Genomic DNA, 15,796 nt, shown 5'->3' with positions numbered 1-15,796 from the left:
GAAGAAAAAAATATTCAGATTAAATAAATAGAGACTATATAGAAACAGTCAAAGAATATTAAAGAAAGAGGAAAATACCTTAGATGGTCTTTTTTTTCAGTGGGGGAAGATGTGATAAAGCACCAGAGCAACACGTTGTCCTTCATGTATGCTGTGGACTGAATGTTTGTGTCCCTCCCTGAAATTCTTATGTTGAAGCCCTAAACCTCAATTTGATGGTATTTGGAGGCGGGGCCTTTGGGAGGTAATTAGAATTAAATTAGGTTATGAAGGTGGAGCCCTCATGATGGAATTAATGCCCTTATAAAACGGGCAAGAGACACGAGAGCTCTCTCTCTCAGCCATGTGAGGATACAGGGAGAAAGCAGCCTTCTACAAGCCAGGAAGAAAGCCCTCACCATGAACTGAACTGGCCTCATGCTAATTATAGCAGCCTGAGCTAAGACAATATATTCATTCACTACACGAACACATCTATTGAATGTTTACTAATGTGTGCTCTGAGATATGCAGATGTAATTGAGATTCAGTCTCAGTTCTCTGGGAGATGCCTGTTTAGCAATGAAGGTAAATCACATCTATAATATACAGCAGAATGTGCCAGAGTATCAAGAAAAGCAATGGGGGTGCATAGGAAGAAGTGGTTACTTCAGTCTGGCAAAAAATCAGGGGAAATTTTGGGGAAGAAGAGATGTTGAGTGAAGCCCTGAAAAGTAGACAGGAGTTGAAGGGATCTGTAGGGGATGGCATCCCAGGCCCAGCATGTAGTGTGACCAAAGGCATGGAGGGGAGAAAAGCAATGGCGTCTCGTAGCAGAATTACGAGAGAGCTGTCTTAAGTGAAAGGGGGTGTAGGTTGGGAAGATGGATGGGGTTAGATCACATAGGACCTTGCATGCCAGACTGTGGAATTCAGATTTTACTTTGCAGATAATGAGGATGCTTTAAAGGTTTTTCAGCAGAAAGGTAGTAGAAAGGAGTCCTCTCAAAATGGTAGCCAAAGAGCCAGATCTTACTTACTGAAGTGTTTTGTTTGGCTCAAATGGGATATTTCACTTAAAAATGTTTATTCCTGGTTTCTCTTTTAAAAAGCTGGAGGATCTTACAGCACTGGCCTGCTTCCCCTATGGCCACGGTGACTGAAACTGAGTAGCAGCATGCCCCTTTAAGGCATCCACTCATGTACTTTCAGTTTGCCACAGTCCACACCACTCCTTATTGCTTTCTACAAATCTATTTCATTCAATTTTATACCCTGTTTGGCCTCTGTTGGCATATGAATTTGTGGGCTCTGACATCAGTGATGAGATCTGTCCTTCTGAAGATGAATCTGACAGTACTCACAGGCGGGTTTGGATAAGCGAGGCAGGAAAATGCTGTTGCAATCCCTAATCTCTGATGCAGCCCCCAATTCATTTTGGGCTGTATTCAATTTGTACGTTTGCCTTTCCCACCAGAGAAGAAAGTAGAACAATGTGAGACTGGGTATCAATTATCTTGTTATCCCTCCTCCCTGGGAACATTCTGCAACATTGTGTGCAAAATACATTGTATCCAGTAGCCTATTGACAGATGTTGACCAATGTGAGTAGTTCAGGTAAACGTTGGTGAGGGTTAGAGCTACGTCAGAGGCAGTGTAGAAAAATACATGCAGAAATGGCTGTGTATAAGAAATATAATTGCCAGAATTTCACTACTCAAATGGATTATATTAAGAAAAAATATTAACTAGTAATGGTTTTACAACAAAATTTTATCTCTGCACAATCCCATGAGATATGCACTCATTATTCCTAGTTTATAGTTGAGGAAAGGGAAAGAAACTCAAGGAGAGCTGAGTTTTAAGCCTAAGAAGGATGTTAAAAGAAGGAAAACAGGCTCATGTGGAGAGAAGATGAATCCAGATTTGGATTTATTGAACTATGCAGAAATTTCTAGAGGAAGTCAGAAATTCAATTCTGGAGTTCAGGAGAAAGGTCAAGGATAGAGAAGTATTATCGCACAAAAGTAAAAAAAAAAAATCAGTTTGTGGAATGAATTCCTTGACTTGGAAAAAGGGTGTAAAAAGAGAAGAGCGACAGGACAGAACTTTTGGAAAAAATATGCTCTTAGGGGTTGGGAAGAAGGCAAGTCAGAAGGGTAGACAAAAGATGACTCCAGTGCCACTCCAGAGAAATGGGCATTGGACTTCTGGTTGGGACATCCCTGAGAGAGCAGCTGTGGCAGTGTGGTGGGGAAAGAAGCCAGACTGGTGAAGGCAGTGAGTCGAGACCACTCCCTCATGAAGTTTGTTGTGCAGAGTGCCGAGAAGGTGGTATCTGAATGGGTAGCAAGGGCAAGGAAAAGTTTTTCAAAGACTTCAGGATAAAGGAGGCAAACATGTGACCTCTGAGAGAAGGAAAAGTGGCGATGGAGAGACCAAAGACACAAGAAAGTGAGGTTATTGTTAATAGAGTAAGGTCCTGGAAGAAGCAGGAGGTGGGGATCAAGGGCTCCAGAAGAGGGGTCCACCTTAAACAGACGGAGGGGCGTTAGAGTTGGGAGTATAAGAGATGCGAAAGAACTTACATAAGTAGGTGGGTGAATTGAGCCTATTTTAAAGAGGATAGTCCTGATTTTAGCAAAGTAGGAAATTAGATCATTTGCCAGAAGTAAGGGATTTGCCAAGAGACTTGGGGAGAATGGTAAAGGTCTGGAGCAGAGGCTGTGTCAACGTGCCTGAGAATTTACTGAGATGATAATACTGGGCAGGGTCTAGGCAGGACAAAGAAAAGATGCCGGTTATGGGAAGAGAAAGAATTTAACATAAATAATTGTTAATTAGTAAAAAGTAGTTCACTGCTGCTAGGGGTTTCAGAAGCAGCAGGTGCAATGTTCGCAGAGCCCAGCTCCAGCATCACAAAGCAGGGCAAAAAAAGGGTGGATTTGGAACTGAGAGACAATAAATTGATAACTGGCATAGGTGAATAAAAGGGTTACCAATATAGTAGACAAATAATTTTATAGCTTAGAAAATCATTATTCCGTCTTTCCTTTCCAGACGCAGAAATTTATTGTAATTCAGCTGCTCTGATGACAGTGAGCTAGCAAACAGCTATGGGAGGGTAGGTCCAGGGTAGGGTGGTCGCGAGGGGCTAGTGGGTGAACCCACAGAGCAGGGACCTGAGGGTGGGGCTGAGTTGGGGACAGGTACAAGCAATTTGAATCTTGATAAATGTTGACAATCTGTCTTCAAAAATGTGGTTTCAATTTATACTCCCACTCAATAGTATTTGATTCTCAAGTGTCATCAAGCTCTGCAATGCCATCTTTTTAAAAATTTGCATTGCTCTAACTATGAGTGAGGCTAACTATCTTTTCATATGTTCAGCTATTTGGATTTTTTTCTGTGAACTCCCGTCGGTGTCCCGCATAAAGGCTGTAAGTAGAGGACAGGTTCTTTATGTAAGACGAGTGTACTAAGTGCCTGGTAAATCCTAGGTCCTGATGTAACGTGGGGAACACAATAGTCAGGGTTCCTGACCTCCCAGTGCTGAATGTGTCACGGGCAAGACAATAAAGAAGAAAACAAATGTATAAATACACATATCGCTAAGTTCTGTGACAGGAAAGAAGGGATGCTGTGAGAGGGAAAAGCAAGGGGCTCACCTTTGGATGTGGTCCTCAGGGAAGAGCTTTCTGAGGAGACATTGAAGTGGATGCTGGAGAGAAGAGAAATAAACAGCAGCATGAAGAGTTGGGGAAAGAGACATTCTTGGCATCCGAGACCACCCAGGTGAAGATTTTCAGGTGAAAAGAACCTGGCGTGTTTGGGGAACTGAGAGAGGGGCCAGGTCAGTTAGAGCAGAGTGAGTATTGAGGGCGGATGGATTCCTGGTCCTGACTGAGCTCAGGGAGATAGATCTCTTGAGGCCTAAGCAGACCTGGGCACCATATTCAAGCCTTTCTTTTCTTAGGTAAAAACCCTACAATGAAATTTCAGGGCAACGCCTTTTGCGGGTTTCCTTGTGGAATTAAGGCTTAGGAGGACTTTTAGAAGCTGACGTCTGTCACTGGGAAGGACTACTTCTCGATCATTCCTCACAAAGAAGGATGGGTTTGAATGGCTTCTGGAAGTAGATTGAACACTTCCCCTAATTGCCCCTTCCTTTGTAAGGATGATATTCCTTAGAATTAACTGCCATCCCTCATGTGGCAACATCAGTCTCCTTCTGCCTTTCATCTGCCCTCGTTCCACCTCAGGGAGGAGGAACTGAGTAAGGGGGGAAACAGAAGAAGGAGTGGAAGGAAACCCAGTCGGGTGGATTGCGGTTCACATTTCCTTGCTCCTTGCAGTGTCCTCAAGCTCCCTCATCTAACATAGCTGGTGAGTAGCGTGTACATGAAGGCAGCCTTATGTGTGTGGTGTGTGGGAGGGGGTGAGGGGTGGGGAGGTAGGGAGCTCACCCACCATGGAGAATCTGGGTGAGCCCAAAAGAATGGAAGCACGAATAAGTGGCTTAGACCAGCTCAGCATTAGGCTTGAGGGGAGACAATTATGCCATCTTCCAGCCCTTTCTCTTGCTGTTGCTACAGGAAAAGTGAGGCTAGGTGAGGCCCCACCAAAGGGGAGTGCAGAGCTGGCTGCCTAGTCTCCCCTAGTTGGGATAATAACACTGTTCCCAGTGAGTGGAGCTGAGGACTGTTGAGTCTTTCCTGTGTCTGAAAGAACACCCTCAGATCACATCTTTCTACCAGTAACCCGTTTCTCTGGAACAACTGCTAATTATCATTCCTTTTTACCCACTGAATTCCTAAGCCTTTGGCCATTTCTGTGGCCCTCCCTGTGTTAATCTTATGTTAGGACAACCAGACAAAATAGGAACTTGAGTGTGCCTCTGTCCAGGCCCTGTATGTGGGGAGAGTATGTCCCACCTCCCTGACTGGCCTCTGAAATTTTGTTTGGTTTTTAAGGAGTCTCCTAGGTGAGTGGAAACCAGTTTCTTTCCTTGGATGTCAGAACTCTCAAGAGTTACCCATGGTCCTCGGGAGAGCTGCGTCAGGCTACCTGTCCAGCTGTGCTGTCCCTTAGCCCCTGGAATACTCTGAATCTTTTCCCTCCGGGGCCTCTAAGCCCAGCTGTCCCCTTCTCTGAGCAGTTTGTGACTGTTTCTTACTATGACCTTTGTTCCTTTTCCCATGATGGCCAGCAGGCTCGTGCTGTCTGTGGGGGATTTTTTCTTGGGAGAGAGGGACATGGAGATGATGATACCATCTAGCACTACATGGATGGACCAGTAGGGGAGGAGCATGGCAGATGAAGGAACCCCTCAGGCATTGGGTGGGGACAGTTGAAGACAATGAGTTTTAGGGAGTGACCCACACCTCCTTCACACTTCACACTTCTTTGCAGGGCCCTTTCACAGCCCACATCTCATGTCACTCACCAGCACTCTGAGGCAGGCAGGATGTAGATTATTTTCCTCTGAAACTTGAAGAACCAGGTATAGAAAAATCATGTAATTTGCCTGAGACCAAAAGCTAATGACAAAGCCAGGAGTCTCTCTGCTGGGAAGGATTCTGGTTAATTTACTTTTTAAAAAGAAATTTGCATGGCTTGCAATTTGTTAAAATATAACAGTGCAATATTTAGAGGAGTAGAGTTTGGATTTTGGTTGGGGCAGGTCTACTGTTATAACCAGCCAGATCCTTCTTGTCTGGACAGTCCTTTACAAATAGCCTGTTTTCCAGATAATGTTGGGTTTACTTGGACATCATAAGTAAGAACACTATGACAACTATGGGAGGACGGTATGCTGACACCATAGTTTTTCTGCGGCCTTCTTTCCATCTTTTAGCTGAATGCCTAAAGATGCTTCCAGAAAAGGTGTTTTATCAACGATTCACACTTTAGGGAGATATTAGTCACTTCCTTTTTTCTCTTAGGGCTATTTTCACTCTAGGCCCAGGTTCACTCTGTGGAGTAAATGGTTCTCTGTAAGTTACTCTCAGTTGAAGTCACGTGGGGATAGTTTGAGGAGCAGCATCCTCAGAATCTCACTGATACATCTGCAGACAAACTTTGAACTTCTTTAAAGAGAAGTATGAATTAGTGCCCAAAGGACACGTCAGATAATCTCTCAGTCCATAAAACCATTCATTTCCATTCCCATAGTTGATGACACACACTGAGGCCAATTTCTCTCAATCCTCTCTCTTGTGAATTTAGCTTTTCTGGAAATTTCCTCCAGAAAATGGTCACCACTGGGTGCATCTAGGCCAGGAAACTCTCCTTTATCCCAGAGCTGGAATATATGAAATGTGAAGGGATCTATGTTCCTGAGCCATAAAAATGGCCAGAGAGGTCTGGATAATGTCTGTGTGCGTGACTTGTGTCAACGTGGATTTGAGAAAAACACATCCATTCTTCTAGCCAGCGGCACAGTCTGGCAGGCACACAGGCCCATAAGGTTTACCACTTTATTTTGGATCCATCCCAGAGAAGTAGCCCACTGCGGAGCTGCCATAGGTGGAACCCTCTTGAGCCAGGCAGGGGGCTAATGGATTTACATTATTTCATTTAATCCTTATTTTCACCTCTGAGGTAGATAACTACTCCCATTTTAAAGCTAAGAAAACAGGCACAGAGAGAGTCAGTAACTTGCTGGAGGCCACCCGCCTAGTATGACTGGAGCCGGAACTGGAAGCAGGGCAGGACTCCTGGGACCCACTCTCATTAACCACAATGCAATGCTGCCTCCAGAAAAGCACCACAAGAGGGCACCGTGCTCATGTCCACTCCTCGTTAAAGGGGTTGTGTTTTGTTTTTCCTCTGGGGGTGTGGGGTACAGCACAGTTCATACATTCTTTCTTCCCAGTTTCTTTCTGTCCAAATGCTGAGGCTCCGTCAATATTGGAAAGTTTCAGAATGATGTAAACGTGTCCACCAGTATCAGTCACTGTAATTTCAGGTCTAAAAAAGCAAAACTCCCCGAAGGAAGCCACTGTACTGTGAATAAAAAAGCATGTTCAGTAGCAGGAACCAGATCCTGCTTCCTGGGGCAGTAAAAGAAAGGATTGGTTTTAAGGTAAACTAACAAAGTTTCAGGCTTCAATCGCCAAGGACGTGGTATTATGATTAAACAGAGCATTTGGTGCACATGGTCGGAGCGTATAACAGGAATTTTCATCAGAAATTGTGACTCAGCCATGTTTTAGATTTCAGGGTAAAGCTGAGAATTCATGGGCTCATCTTTCTTCTTTCCACGTCGTTGACAAATAATCTGAGTGACAAAGCAATTGGGATACAATGTCATAGGACAATGGCTCATATCTAATGTTGAAGAGGGACATCTGGACCTTGCAGGACTGGGGATTCCTGTCCAGCCTCTGACACATGTCAGTATGGATGTGGGATGGGGACAGGTCCCATCTAAACAGGCGTCCTTGGGGTGGTTGAGCACATGAAGACAGGAAAAACTGTATGTTCTATAAAAAAAATCTTCACTCGATAGAAGAGAATCAATAGGATTTAAAATGTCTAAGAGACAAAATGTGAGAGCAGTGACAATATTCCTTAGCAGCTGGCTGAGAGTCTCTTGGGTCTGTCCACCAGTTCCTGTGGACTGAGAGAGGGCAGGCAGCTTTGCCCCTCCAGCAGTGCCCAGTGGGATGGGCCACCAAAGCCAACCCACCCCCGGAAGACCTACGATGCCCAGGACCATGACTCATGAGCAGAAAGAAGAAAATGTGGCAGAAAACTTGAGGGGTGAGATGGGGGTGGGAAGTGAAAATATGACTCAGGACATCCTGAGGCTCCAGATGAGGCTCAAGGGAGAAAATATAATGGAGGGTCAAGGCAGAAGGTTACACTAATGCAGTAATCGAGATTATATGTGCATTATATTTAATTCTCTTGACAGCTTTAATTTGCTGGTTTAAATCTAGTGAGCATCTGGGGAAGCCAGAGGTCCCACCATCCGGGCCCTGCTATAGTCATTTTTTTCTTTGCAAAAGATGACCAGGGACACTAAGAAGGCAAATTTTGGGAGTAAAATGTGTGCCTTGCTAAAAGGTCCCCAAGTGACTGACACGCAGCTGGAATGGAGGAACTGCCCTAAGCTGCTGTAAACCAGCGCTTCGTGCATAGGTAAGACCTTAGGAGGCGAAGCTGAAGCAGGATTAAGAAGGATCGGAAGGCAAGGTGAAGGCCATGGAGGGGAGAAGGGTGAGGGCTCCAAAGGTCGGGGTGGAGGTACAAATGAGGATCAATTTTGCATCAGGCTGGCTCTGGCTATAGAAAATCTTTCTATATGTAATTTCTGGATTTTCAAAAAGCAAACCAAAAGAAAATCCATCTTTGCCCTGTCTTGCTGAGAGAGTCCTGTTAGCACATTCACATTTAGAGAAGTGAGGCGTGCCTGTGGGTCAGATGGATTCTGTCCAGGTCTCTCAAGTCTTCACATTTCTCAGGTTCTGTAATGGCTCACCTGAGGCAGTTCCCAGTTTCCGGTACCTCTGGCAATACTGTCACTTGCCTAGCCATGACCAGAAGGGCAAGGTGTTATGAAGTGACTTCAGGGACACCTAGGAGCACAGCTCAGTTCCTTTCTTAACCCAGATGGGTGCACACCTGTGAACCTGCATTTGATATCCAGTTACCATCCAGGTTCGCCCATGCCAGGGGAGGAGGCACACAGAACATTACCAACGGGAAACAACATGTGAACATTGGTATTTCCATTTTGAAATTTATTTCTGGTATTTTTTACCCCTCTTCTTCTATCCCCTCCTTACCCTTAATCTGCTTAGTAGGAAGACGATGATTATGACATCCGTAGTTTTTCCTAAGCATGTTCTCATCAATGGCCAGGGGGAAGACACCATTGATTTTAAAAAAAAAAACAAAAGCATTTATCATATTAATCCTCCCATGAAATCTGAGAGTTGGTTGTGGCATAATGCTAACAAATAAAAATTATATTGAGAAAAAAGATCATCTTTGCAAGGCAATCAGTCTATAATTAGTTCACAAGAACGGTGCTTTTAAATATGTAATTAACTTAAGGCTGGGTCCTCATTTAGCCAAACCACGTCTCCTTTCTTCTCTGAAGAGTAGAGACAGCAATGTTCCCTTCCATCTGCAGTCCTCCCAGGAAGTATTTCCAAGTCCTGCCTGCTTTACCGAGCGTCCATGCCAACCCAGAGGTGGCTGTCATGCTACAGTTGTCATCTAAGCCACTTCTCTTGAAAACAAATGGGGTGATGCGAGAAGTTGCGTTTGTTTTTCCATAAAAATAAATGGACATAATTTGATGAGGTCTTCTTTCCAATTTAACAGGACATAAAACTAGCCTGCTGAATAAGGGCACACGTTGTAAAAAGTACTCGAGTCGAGCCCATCACTAATATGAGCAGAAAGGTAACTATTAATCGGCTTAATTGCTTTGCCCAAGAGAAGGAAAAGAAACATTTAACTCTTGCTGGATAGAATCTCATTGTCTAAATTAAGGTTAGCTCTTTAGTCTTTTTTACATTTCAAGATTTTCCACTAGAACATATATCATAATGCTATGAAACTTTATCCTAATGCTGATCCGAGTTCTTAGGTCTCCTGTAGGCACACGAGATCTTCCCATTGGCATCAAAAGTGTGACAACGGCTACCTATTTGGGAGAGTTTTATAGATTTCACAAATAACTGAGAGAAACAAACTTTCATCACAGAGTTAAAATATTTAATGACAAAATTAGAGTTTGCTGTAATAGCGAATCATAAAGCAGGTGTTACTTGTCTCTGAAAGAAATGAAAATTATCTGACATCTTAGAGAACTTCCAAAGAATTCATAACTGTACAATAAACATCAGCAGTGTCACAATTCTAAAAATTAAAAGCGAAACCTATCTTTAATATCTCTTATTTAGAGCATTCTGTAAATATTTGTACATAAATGCACAATCTTTGCTAGCCACAAAAGTAGTATTAAGACAGATTTCACTATAAGTTTAACTCTAACACATATCTTTATTTTTTCAGAGCTTAAAAAAAGTTAACTACTGATCTTGTTACACTTTACAAATACATTCTTTAATATGAAACATCAACCTGAATAACTGTATACTTCCTGTACACAGATATCTAATAATACTAGTGAAGAATACTACCGCTACGTTCCAGGAAGAAGTGGTAACACTGGGAAGTTTCTTTTCTTTATGCGTCATCAATACAATTTATGAAGTCCTTCACAGAAATATAGTACCCCAAAAACTCAATAGTGAAGTGCAGAAATGAAACAAACAGAAACTTGTTTCTAGTAGGCCATTGAATTGGTCCCAAATGAATTGGTCCCAATAATGCGAGTCATTTTAGCAATTTTCTCTAGGTTACATTGTATTAATCTTTTGTGTTGCAGCACCTTCTACAAAAGGACAGCAAAGAACTTCACGTGTGTCATCACAGGGCTCCTCTGCAAGAGGTCAGGAGGTAGAGGAGGGACAGGGATTGCTGTCATGGCCTCTCTGCGGGGTGGAGGCCTAGGCAGGACTTTGACACAGGGAGGTCAAGGGCATGACCACGGCCCGGAAGCAGATGAATAGAAGAAGCTAATAAAGATCCAGAAAGGCTTTCTTCTAAGCCGGACTATATTCAATAAGGCTTAAGTCTGCAAGAGTAAACTGAGAGTGAGGAAAGAGACCAAGATGTGGAATACTTACATTTATGAAGAGTAACTATCACAATTCCACCAGGGAGGGAGGATCACCAGTTTCACAGTATGCTTATGACCTCATCCTCTGCTACTTTAGAAGCAGCTTCGCAAACACTTGTTAGGTAGTTGGCAACAAATTTTATTTTTGAGTTTGGCCAATTGTCGGGGGCTTTAGATTGACTCTTTCAGTTATTTATAGCAACTGCCTATCTCTGAAGCTAGAATTCAATTTGGGAAGGTGAGACTGTGTGTGTGTGTGTTTTCTGAACTCAAGTCTGCAAATAAACCTATTTGGAGTGATATATCTGGCTTTTCTTAGAAATTATAAATGATTCTAATGGTACTCACCAGATAGCAAGTTACTTGCTTCTTTAAACTTTTTAGACAACAAAAGTACAAAATATCACAGTAACTTCATATACCATATAAGTTTTACAGACAGCTTTCTTGAACTAGATCATCTCCCTAAGAGGATTCAGAAATTTGTCTTCAGCAGATCCCATCTCACTTTTGACATGTACAATCTATGATAATTTTTTTCCAGTAGTCCAACTTCCTATCTTCTTAGGAAGGTTTATCAGGAGAAATGAAGCTGTTTAAATCAGCATAAACAATCCAACAGTCCTCTTATGCTGCTATGTAAGAGCCTACAATACACGTGGACTCAGTTGGCTCAATGACTAGGAAGGAATAGAAAGGGGCCCTAAGATTCAGGCAGCTTAGAGATCAATGCACTGCAGCGCGGGGCTGAGGATGCGTCTGGGACGTGCAGCTTGCCCCGTTGTATCATGTAGACAAAGCACAGCTTCTATGTTTAGCATTTTAACCCTCTAAGAAACAAAACTCCCAGACTCTAAACCCAGTACTCTCTTGAGTAATACAAAATCAGGAGGTATGTGAACCAACTTTATTCAATCTGACTGCAATGTAAAGGCTTCGTGACTGGGCTGTTTCGTGTCAGACCAGGCGAGTTGCAACTGCCATGAAATGCAGTTTGTCAAGAAACTACACTTTAAATTACATGAAATAAATAGACAGCAATAACAACATCAAAGCCTCCAAAAATCAGATTCCAAGAAACTGAAGGCCATTTCCCAAGGACATTGTGAGAGTGTCTCTAAAATAGCCATGACTTTGTAGAAAGAAAAGAGGAAAGATTTTAAATGTAGTATCTTTTCACATTATCATTTACCTCCATCTGGACAAATCAATTCTTGATAAAAATCCAAGCTCTTTTCAATGCCAGCTACATCATTTGCGACAATGACAAAAGAAAGAAACATCCATGAATGCACTGAGGCTTCTAAATAGGCTTCTCCTTAGGTCTTTAATCTCAAATTTTTATCCTTCATATGATAATTCCAAATACCCAGGCTGGAAAGGAGCAGGAAGTACTTAAACTGTAGCTCAGAAAGTAGATTTCTATCTGTGATTCCGATTTGTTCTTTTGAATGCTGGTGATAGCTCATGCAGGAGATTGCTACATAAAAAGCAAAATCTAAGACTGCTGTTTCCCCTGATAAATCCAATTGTTTTCCATAATACAGACTTATGTTTCTGGATGGAGGCTCTTAACCTTCAAATTAAGAGTAGCTAGGAGACAGAGAAGGCAATCGCTGCTTGACTTTTATTTCCATCCAGGAACAATAACACGTGATGTCACCACATTAAAATGTCTTCCTGCTTAATATTAGGAAAAAAAAAATACAAGCTGCCAGTTTAGACTCAGCTCAGTATATCATCTGGTCCAAATTTCATATTCAAACTACCAAAAAACAAAACTTTAAAAAAAAAAGGGAAAAGGCATACAAACACACACATACACACAGTGGGAAAAAAACCAAGTTGATCCTATGCAGCATTTCTTAGCAAGATCATTAGGGAAATGTATAAAACTCAACATCTTAACATCTGAAAAGGAAAAACAAAAAAAAAAACAACTAAATGTCCATATATTTGGAAAAAAGAAGCAAGCGGAGGTCCAGAATTCTTGTAAAAACTGCTGAACAAACTCTTCCATTTCTCCTAAGAGCGTCACCGGGAGAGGCAGTTTCTCAACATTTGTGCTTCATGGCAAGCTAAGGACAGAGAGGGATGAGAAGAGGCCAATGTTATTAGCAGTGAGGAGAATCCACTGTGATGCTCCCTCCCCACATCCACCATGAGCAACAGCACCAAGACTCTATTGGCTGTGGCAGATCCCGATCACTGTGCACGGCGACACCTAGTAGATGTGCTACATTTTCCCACTTAGTTCACCCAGCTTTGCATTTGCATGTAGCGTTCCTTTATTTTGCTGAAGGAACAAATGGAAAACCCAAAGCCCGGGGAGAATGAGTGACCTACCCTCAGAACAGGTGGGAGCAGAACAAAGGCCTCTGGGCTCCCACGTTACTAGTTATCAAGGGAAAACAATACTCCTCAAAAGTAAGTATTTACTGACATCTCATAAAGTATTAAAAATCAACAACTGTAGAGAAACAACCTGCAATAATCTACTCAATATCCAGCCAGGACATTCACCCAAGTCCAAGGTGCTCAAGGACACTGTGTTACTGACTAGGGGTGAACAACAGACCAAATCCCGACCTTGATTGACTGCTCCTCCCACAGGTATTTGAGAAATGTGGTTTACTGAACTGTTAGATCTTTCTAAATGGGAACACCGAATACCACTGTATCATCCAATAGCGTCCCAAGCCCAGCTGGAGCCCATGATGATATACTAAAGAAATGTATACAGGTATAGAACATAAAATTAAATCTGATTTTGCTTTGCTTAGCCAGATCCTTTCCAAGGAGCCCATACACAGATGTGAACCAGAAGGTAGAGCTGAGACAGAATTGCACTTCCTCATGCGTCCAGAGTCTGACATTAGGGATTAATCCGAGGCTGGGGCTGGGAGTGGCGGGGTAGGGGCCAGGTGTCTGCAACTCTGAATGTCTATGACCAAAGAGCAGGTGATTCTCTGCAGGCAATAACTTTGTAGACAGCCCTGCCGTCTGCCTCACGACCAGGATCTCGGCCCTTGGAGAATTAGCAAGGGAGATCCCCTGACTCCACTCAGTAGAGTTCTGCATCATCCTGGAAGATGTCGATGATCCATTTCTCCAGTGTAACCCAGGGCAGTCCTAGTCTCTCTTCCTCTTCTTGATGTCTTCAACAAAGAAGTTACAACCCTGGGGCCACTTCGGCTAGGCCACCTGCAAGAGCAGCACTAACATTTCTCCTGCAGCTGGTACACTGGAGCCAGGTCAGCACGTGCTGGAGAGGGGACCTGCGGGTCTAGCCCTCGTGTTGCTAAATTAATGCCTGCTTGGGGAACCTCGAGTGAAAGAGCTCCTTGGTGCCTTTGCCTGGTGAAGCCAGCCTAAGTGAAGACCTCCACAGACCTTCTACAGTACTGATGCCAACAGCTGGTCAACTGTCAGACAGTGTTTGTGAAGTCCTGCGTACGTTCAGGCTGCTGTGCTAAGTGCTGTGGGTTTTTGTCAAGAAGGATGGAGGTGGCTAATAACTCCTGACCTGGAGGAGTTCATAGTCCAGGAAACATGGTGGGTGGAAATGGCCGAGCCAGGGATCTCCCTCAATTCATCCCACTCCCTGGTTGCACTCTGAGCCCCGCAGCTGCATGGCCTCCACTTCTTGCTGTGCCTCTAGTTTTTAGACATTATTTAGCGACGTGGACCATTCAAATCAACACAGAGTTGTTAAGCGTTGTGCATAATGAATACCAACCATAAATATTTGATCAGTGCTGCTGTCCTGTTATTTACTGAGCTGTTAACCTTCAACGAATAGGCTCGTGCCAATTCACCCACAGTCATTAATCTTCAGCAGCCACCGTGCTGATGTTCACACCAGGCCCTGGTTACCCTACTGCACATCTGGAAGGGCGCAAAGGGAGCCCCAGCCAGGCAGGGCATGGCCAGCTCAGCTTCACAGAAATACAACTGATCGGACATTTTGCTATTGGAGGTATTTTTGCCAAAGTGGCATCATTTCCATGCTACCTGTTTTTTGTTTTTTAATTCCCTGGGAGTTAGGAGCTTAGAGTACCGAAGGCAGGGTGCTGTTGCTTCCCCATTGCAAATGTGCTGTATGACCTTGAGCTCCAAAGTTACAACCACTCTGTACCTCAGTTTCCTTGTGTCTATAAATATCACCTCCAACTCAGACGCTGATGGATCAATTTAGATGTTAGAGTCCTTTAGAAGAGGGGTTTAAAATTTCCTTTTGATATATTTTTTAATACCTCATGGAAAGCTTTCTCTTTCAAAGCTGTGTAAACGACTCCACCTAAATATAATAATAATAAACCATTACTCATACTGGGGGGATTTCCTAAGAGGCCTGGACTCTTGAGGGCTTTCTGGCTCAGAGACTCTAAGGAAGCATGGGACTGTAGGAGGGGCAGAGGGAGCCATCCCTCGACAGTGAGAGAAATGCCACTGACCACTCCCTCCCCCACAAACGTGGGCTTGGGCAGATCACCATTCCTTTCTGTGGGAAATGTCCTCTGAGGACGCCGAGGTGTGGGCACCGCTCCCGCCTGCTGACTCACCACCCGTGGTGGGAATCAAAGCAATGCACATAGTGCCATGTTGTGCTTTTTGGGGCAGGGGAAAGCGAGCAGCCCTGCTCTGTGGCAGAGCTGCGCTTTCCTAAGGGCTGCGACTGTGCCAAGCCCACAGCTCAGGAAGGAACCACGCTTCCTCAAGCCAGGATGAGCGGAGCTGGGGCAGAGGGAGTGCACAGCATTTTCCATCTGCTCTGCAGGAGACAGGCACCCTCGTATCTTGAGGACAGGGTCATGCAAAGGTGGTCCACTCACTAATGTACCTGGGTCATTGCAGGAGCCCTGGGAAAAGTTAGAAAGCCAGAGAGCCTTCTCTACTGTGATCTGGAAAGGTGTGCTATGCTCTCCAGCTGGAGTTGCGGGCTTTTATTCAACCAGTGAGCACAGAGGAAATGTCACCTGGAATTGCCATTCTCGGCTCAGGACTCTAACATGTGCACTGTGTCTTGATTTGTGAACACAGCCCATTCTTTATGAGTCAACACAGCCACATGTGTCTGGTGGGGGGAAGTGGAAGGCCTGGGTTCTATCT

The 15,796-nt window shown here is 43.8% G+C and overlaps 1 protein-coding gene across 2 annotated transcripts in view; it reads right to left on the bottom strand.

Moving 5' to 3' along the window:
• Positions 1-9,713: 9,713 nt before the first annotated feature.
• Positions 9,714-15,796, bottom strand: part of STXBP6 (syntaxin binding protein 6) — a 230,603-nt gene continuing 224,520 nt past the window's right edge. For both annotated transcript variants that reach the window (XM_046655501.1, XM_046655502.1), the window contains exon 6: positions 9,714-12,762. In XM_046655501.1, coding sequence (XP_046511457.1) covers positions 12,739-12,762 — 24 coding nt within the window. In that variant the 3' untranslated portion in view covers positions 9,714-12,738. The remainder of the gene's footprint in view (positions 12,763-15,796) is intronic.

The sequence above is a fragment of the Equus quagga genome, chromosome 2 (assembly GCF_021613505.1).
Source record: "Equus quagga isolate Etosha38 chromosome 2, UCLA_HA_Equagga_1.0, whole genome shotgun sequence".
Taxonomy (NCBI): domain Eukaryota; kingdom Metazoa; phylum Chordata; class Mammalia; order Perissodactyla; family Equidae; genus Equus; species Equus quagga.
Note: the sequence above shows the minus strand (reverse complement) of the source record. Positions and strands in the feature narration are given on the sequence as shown.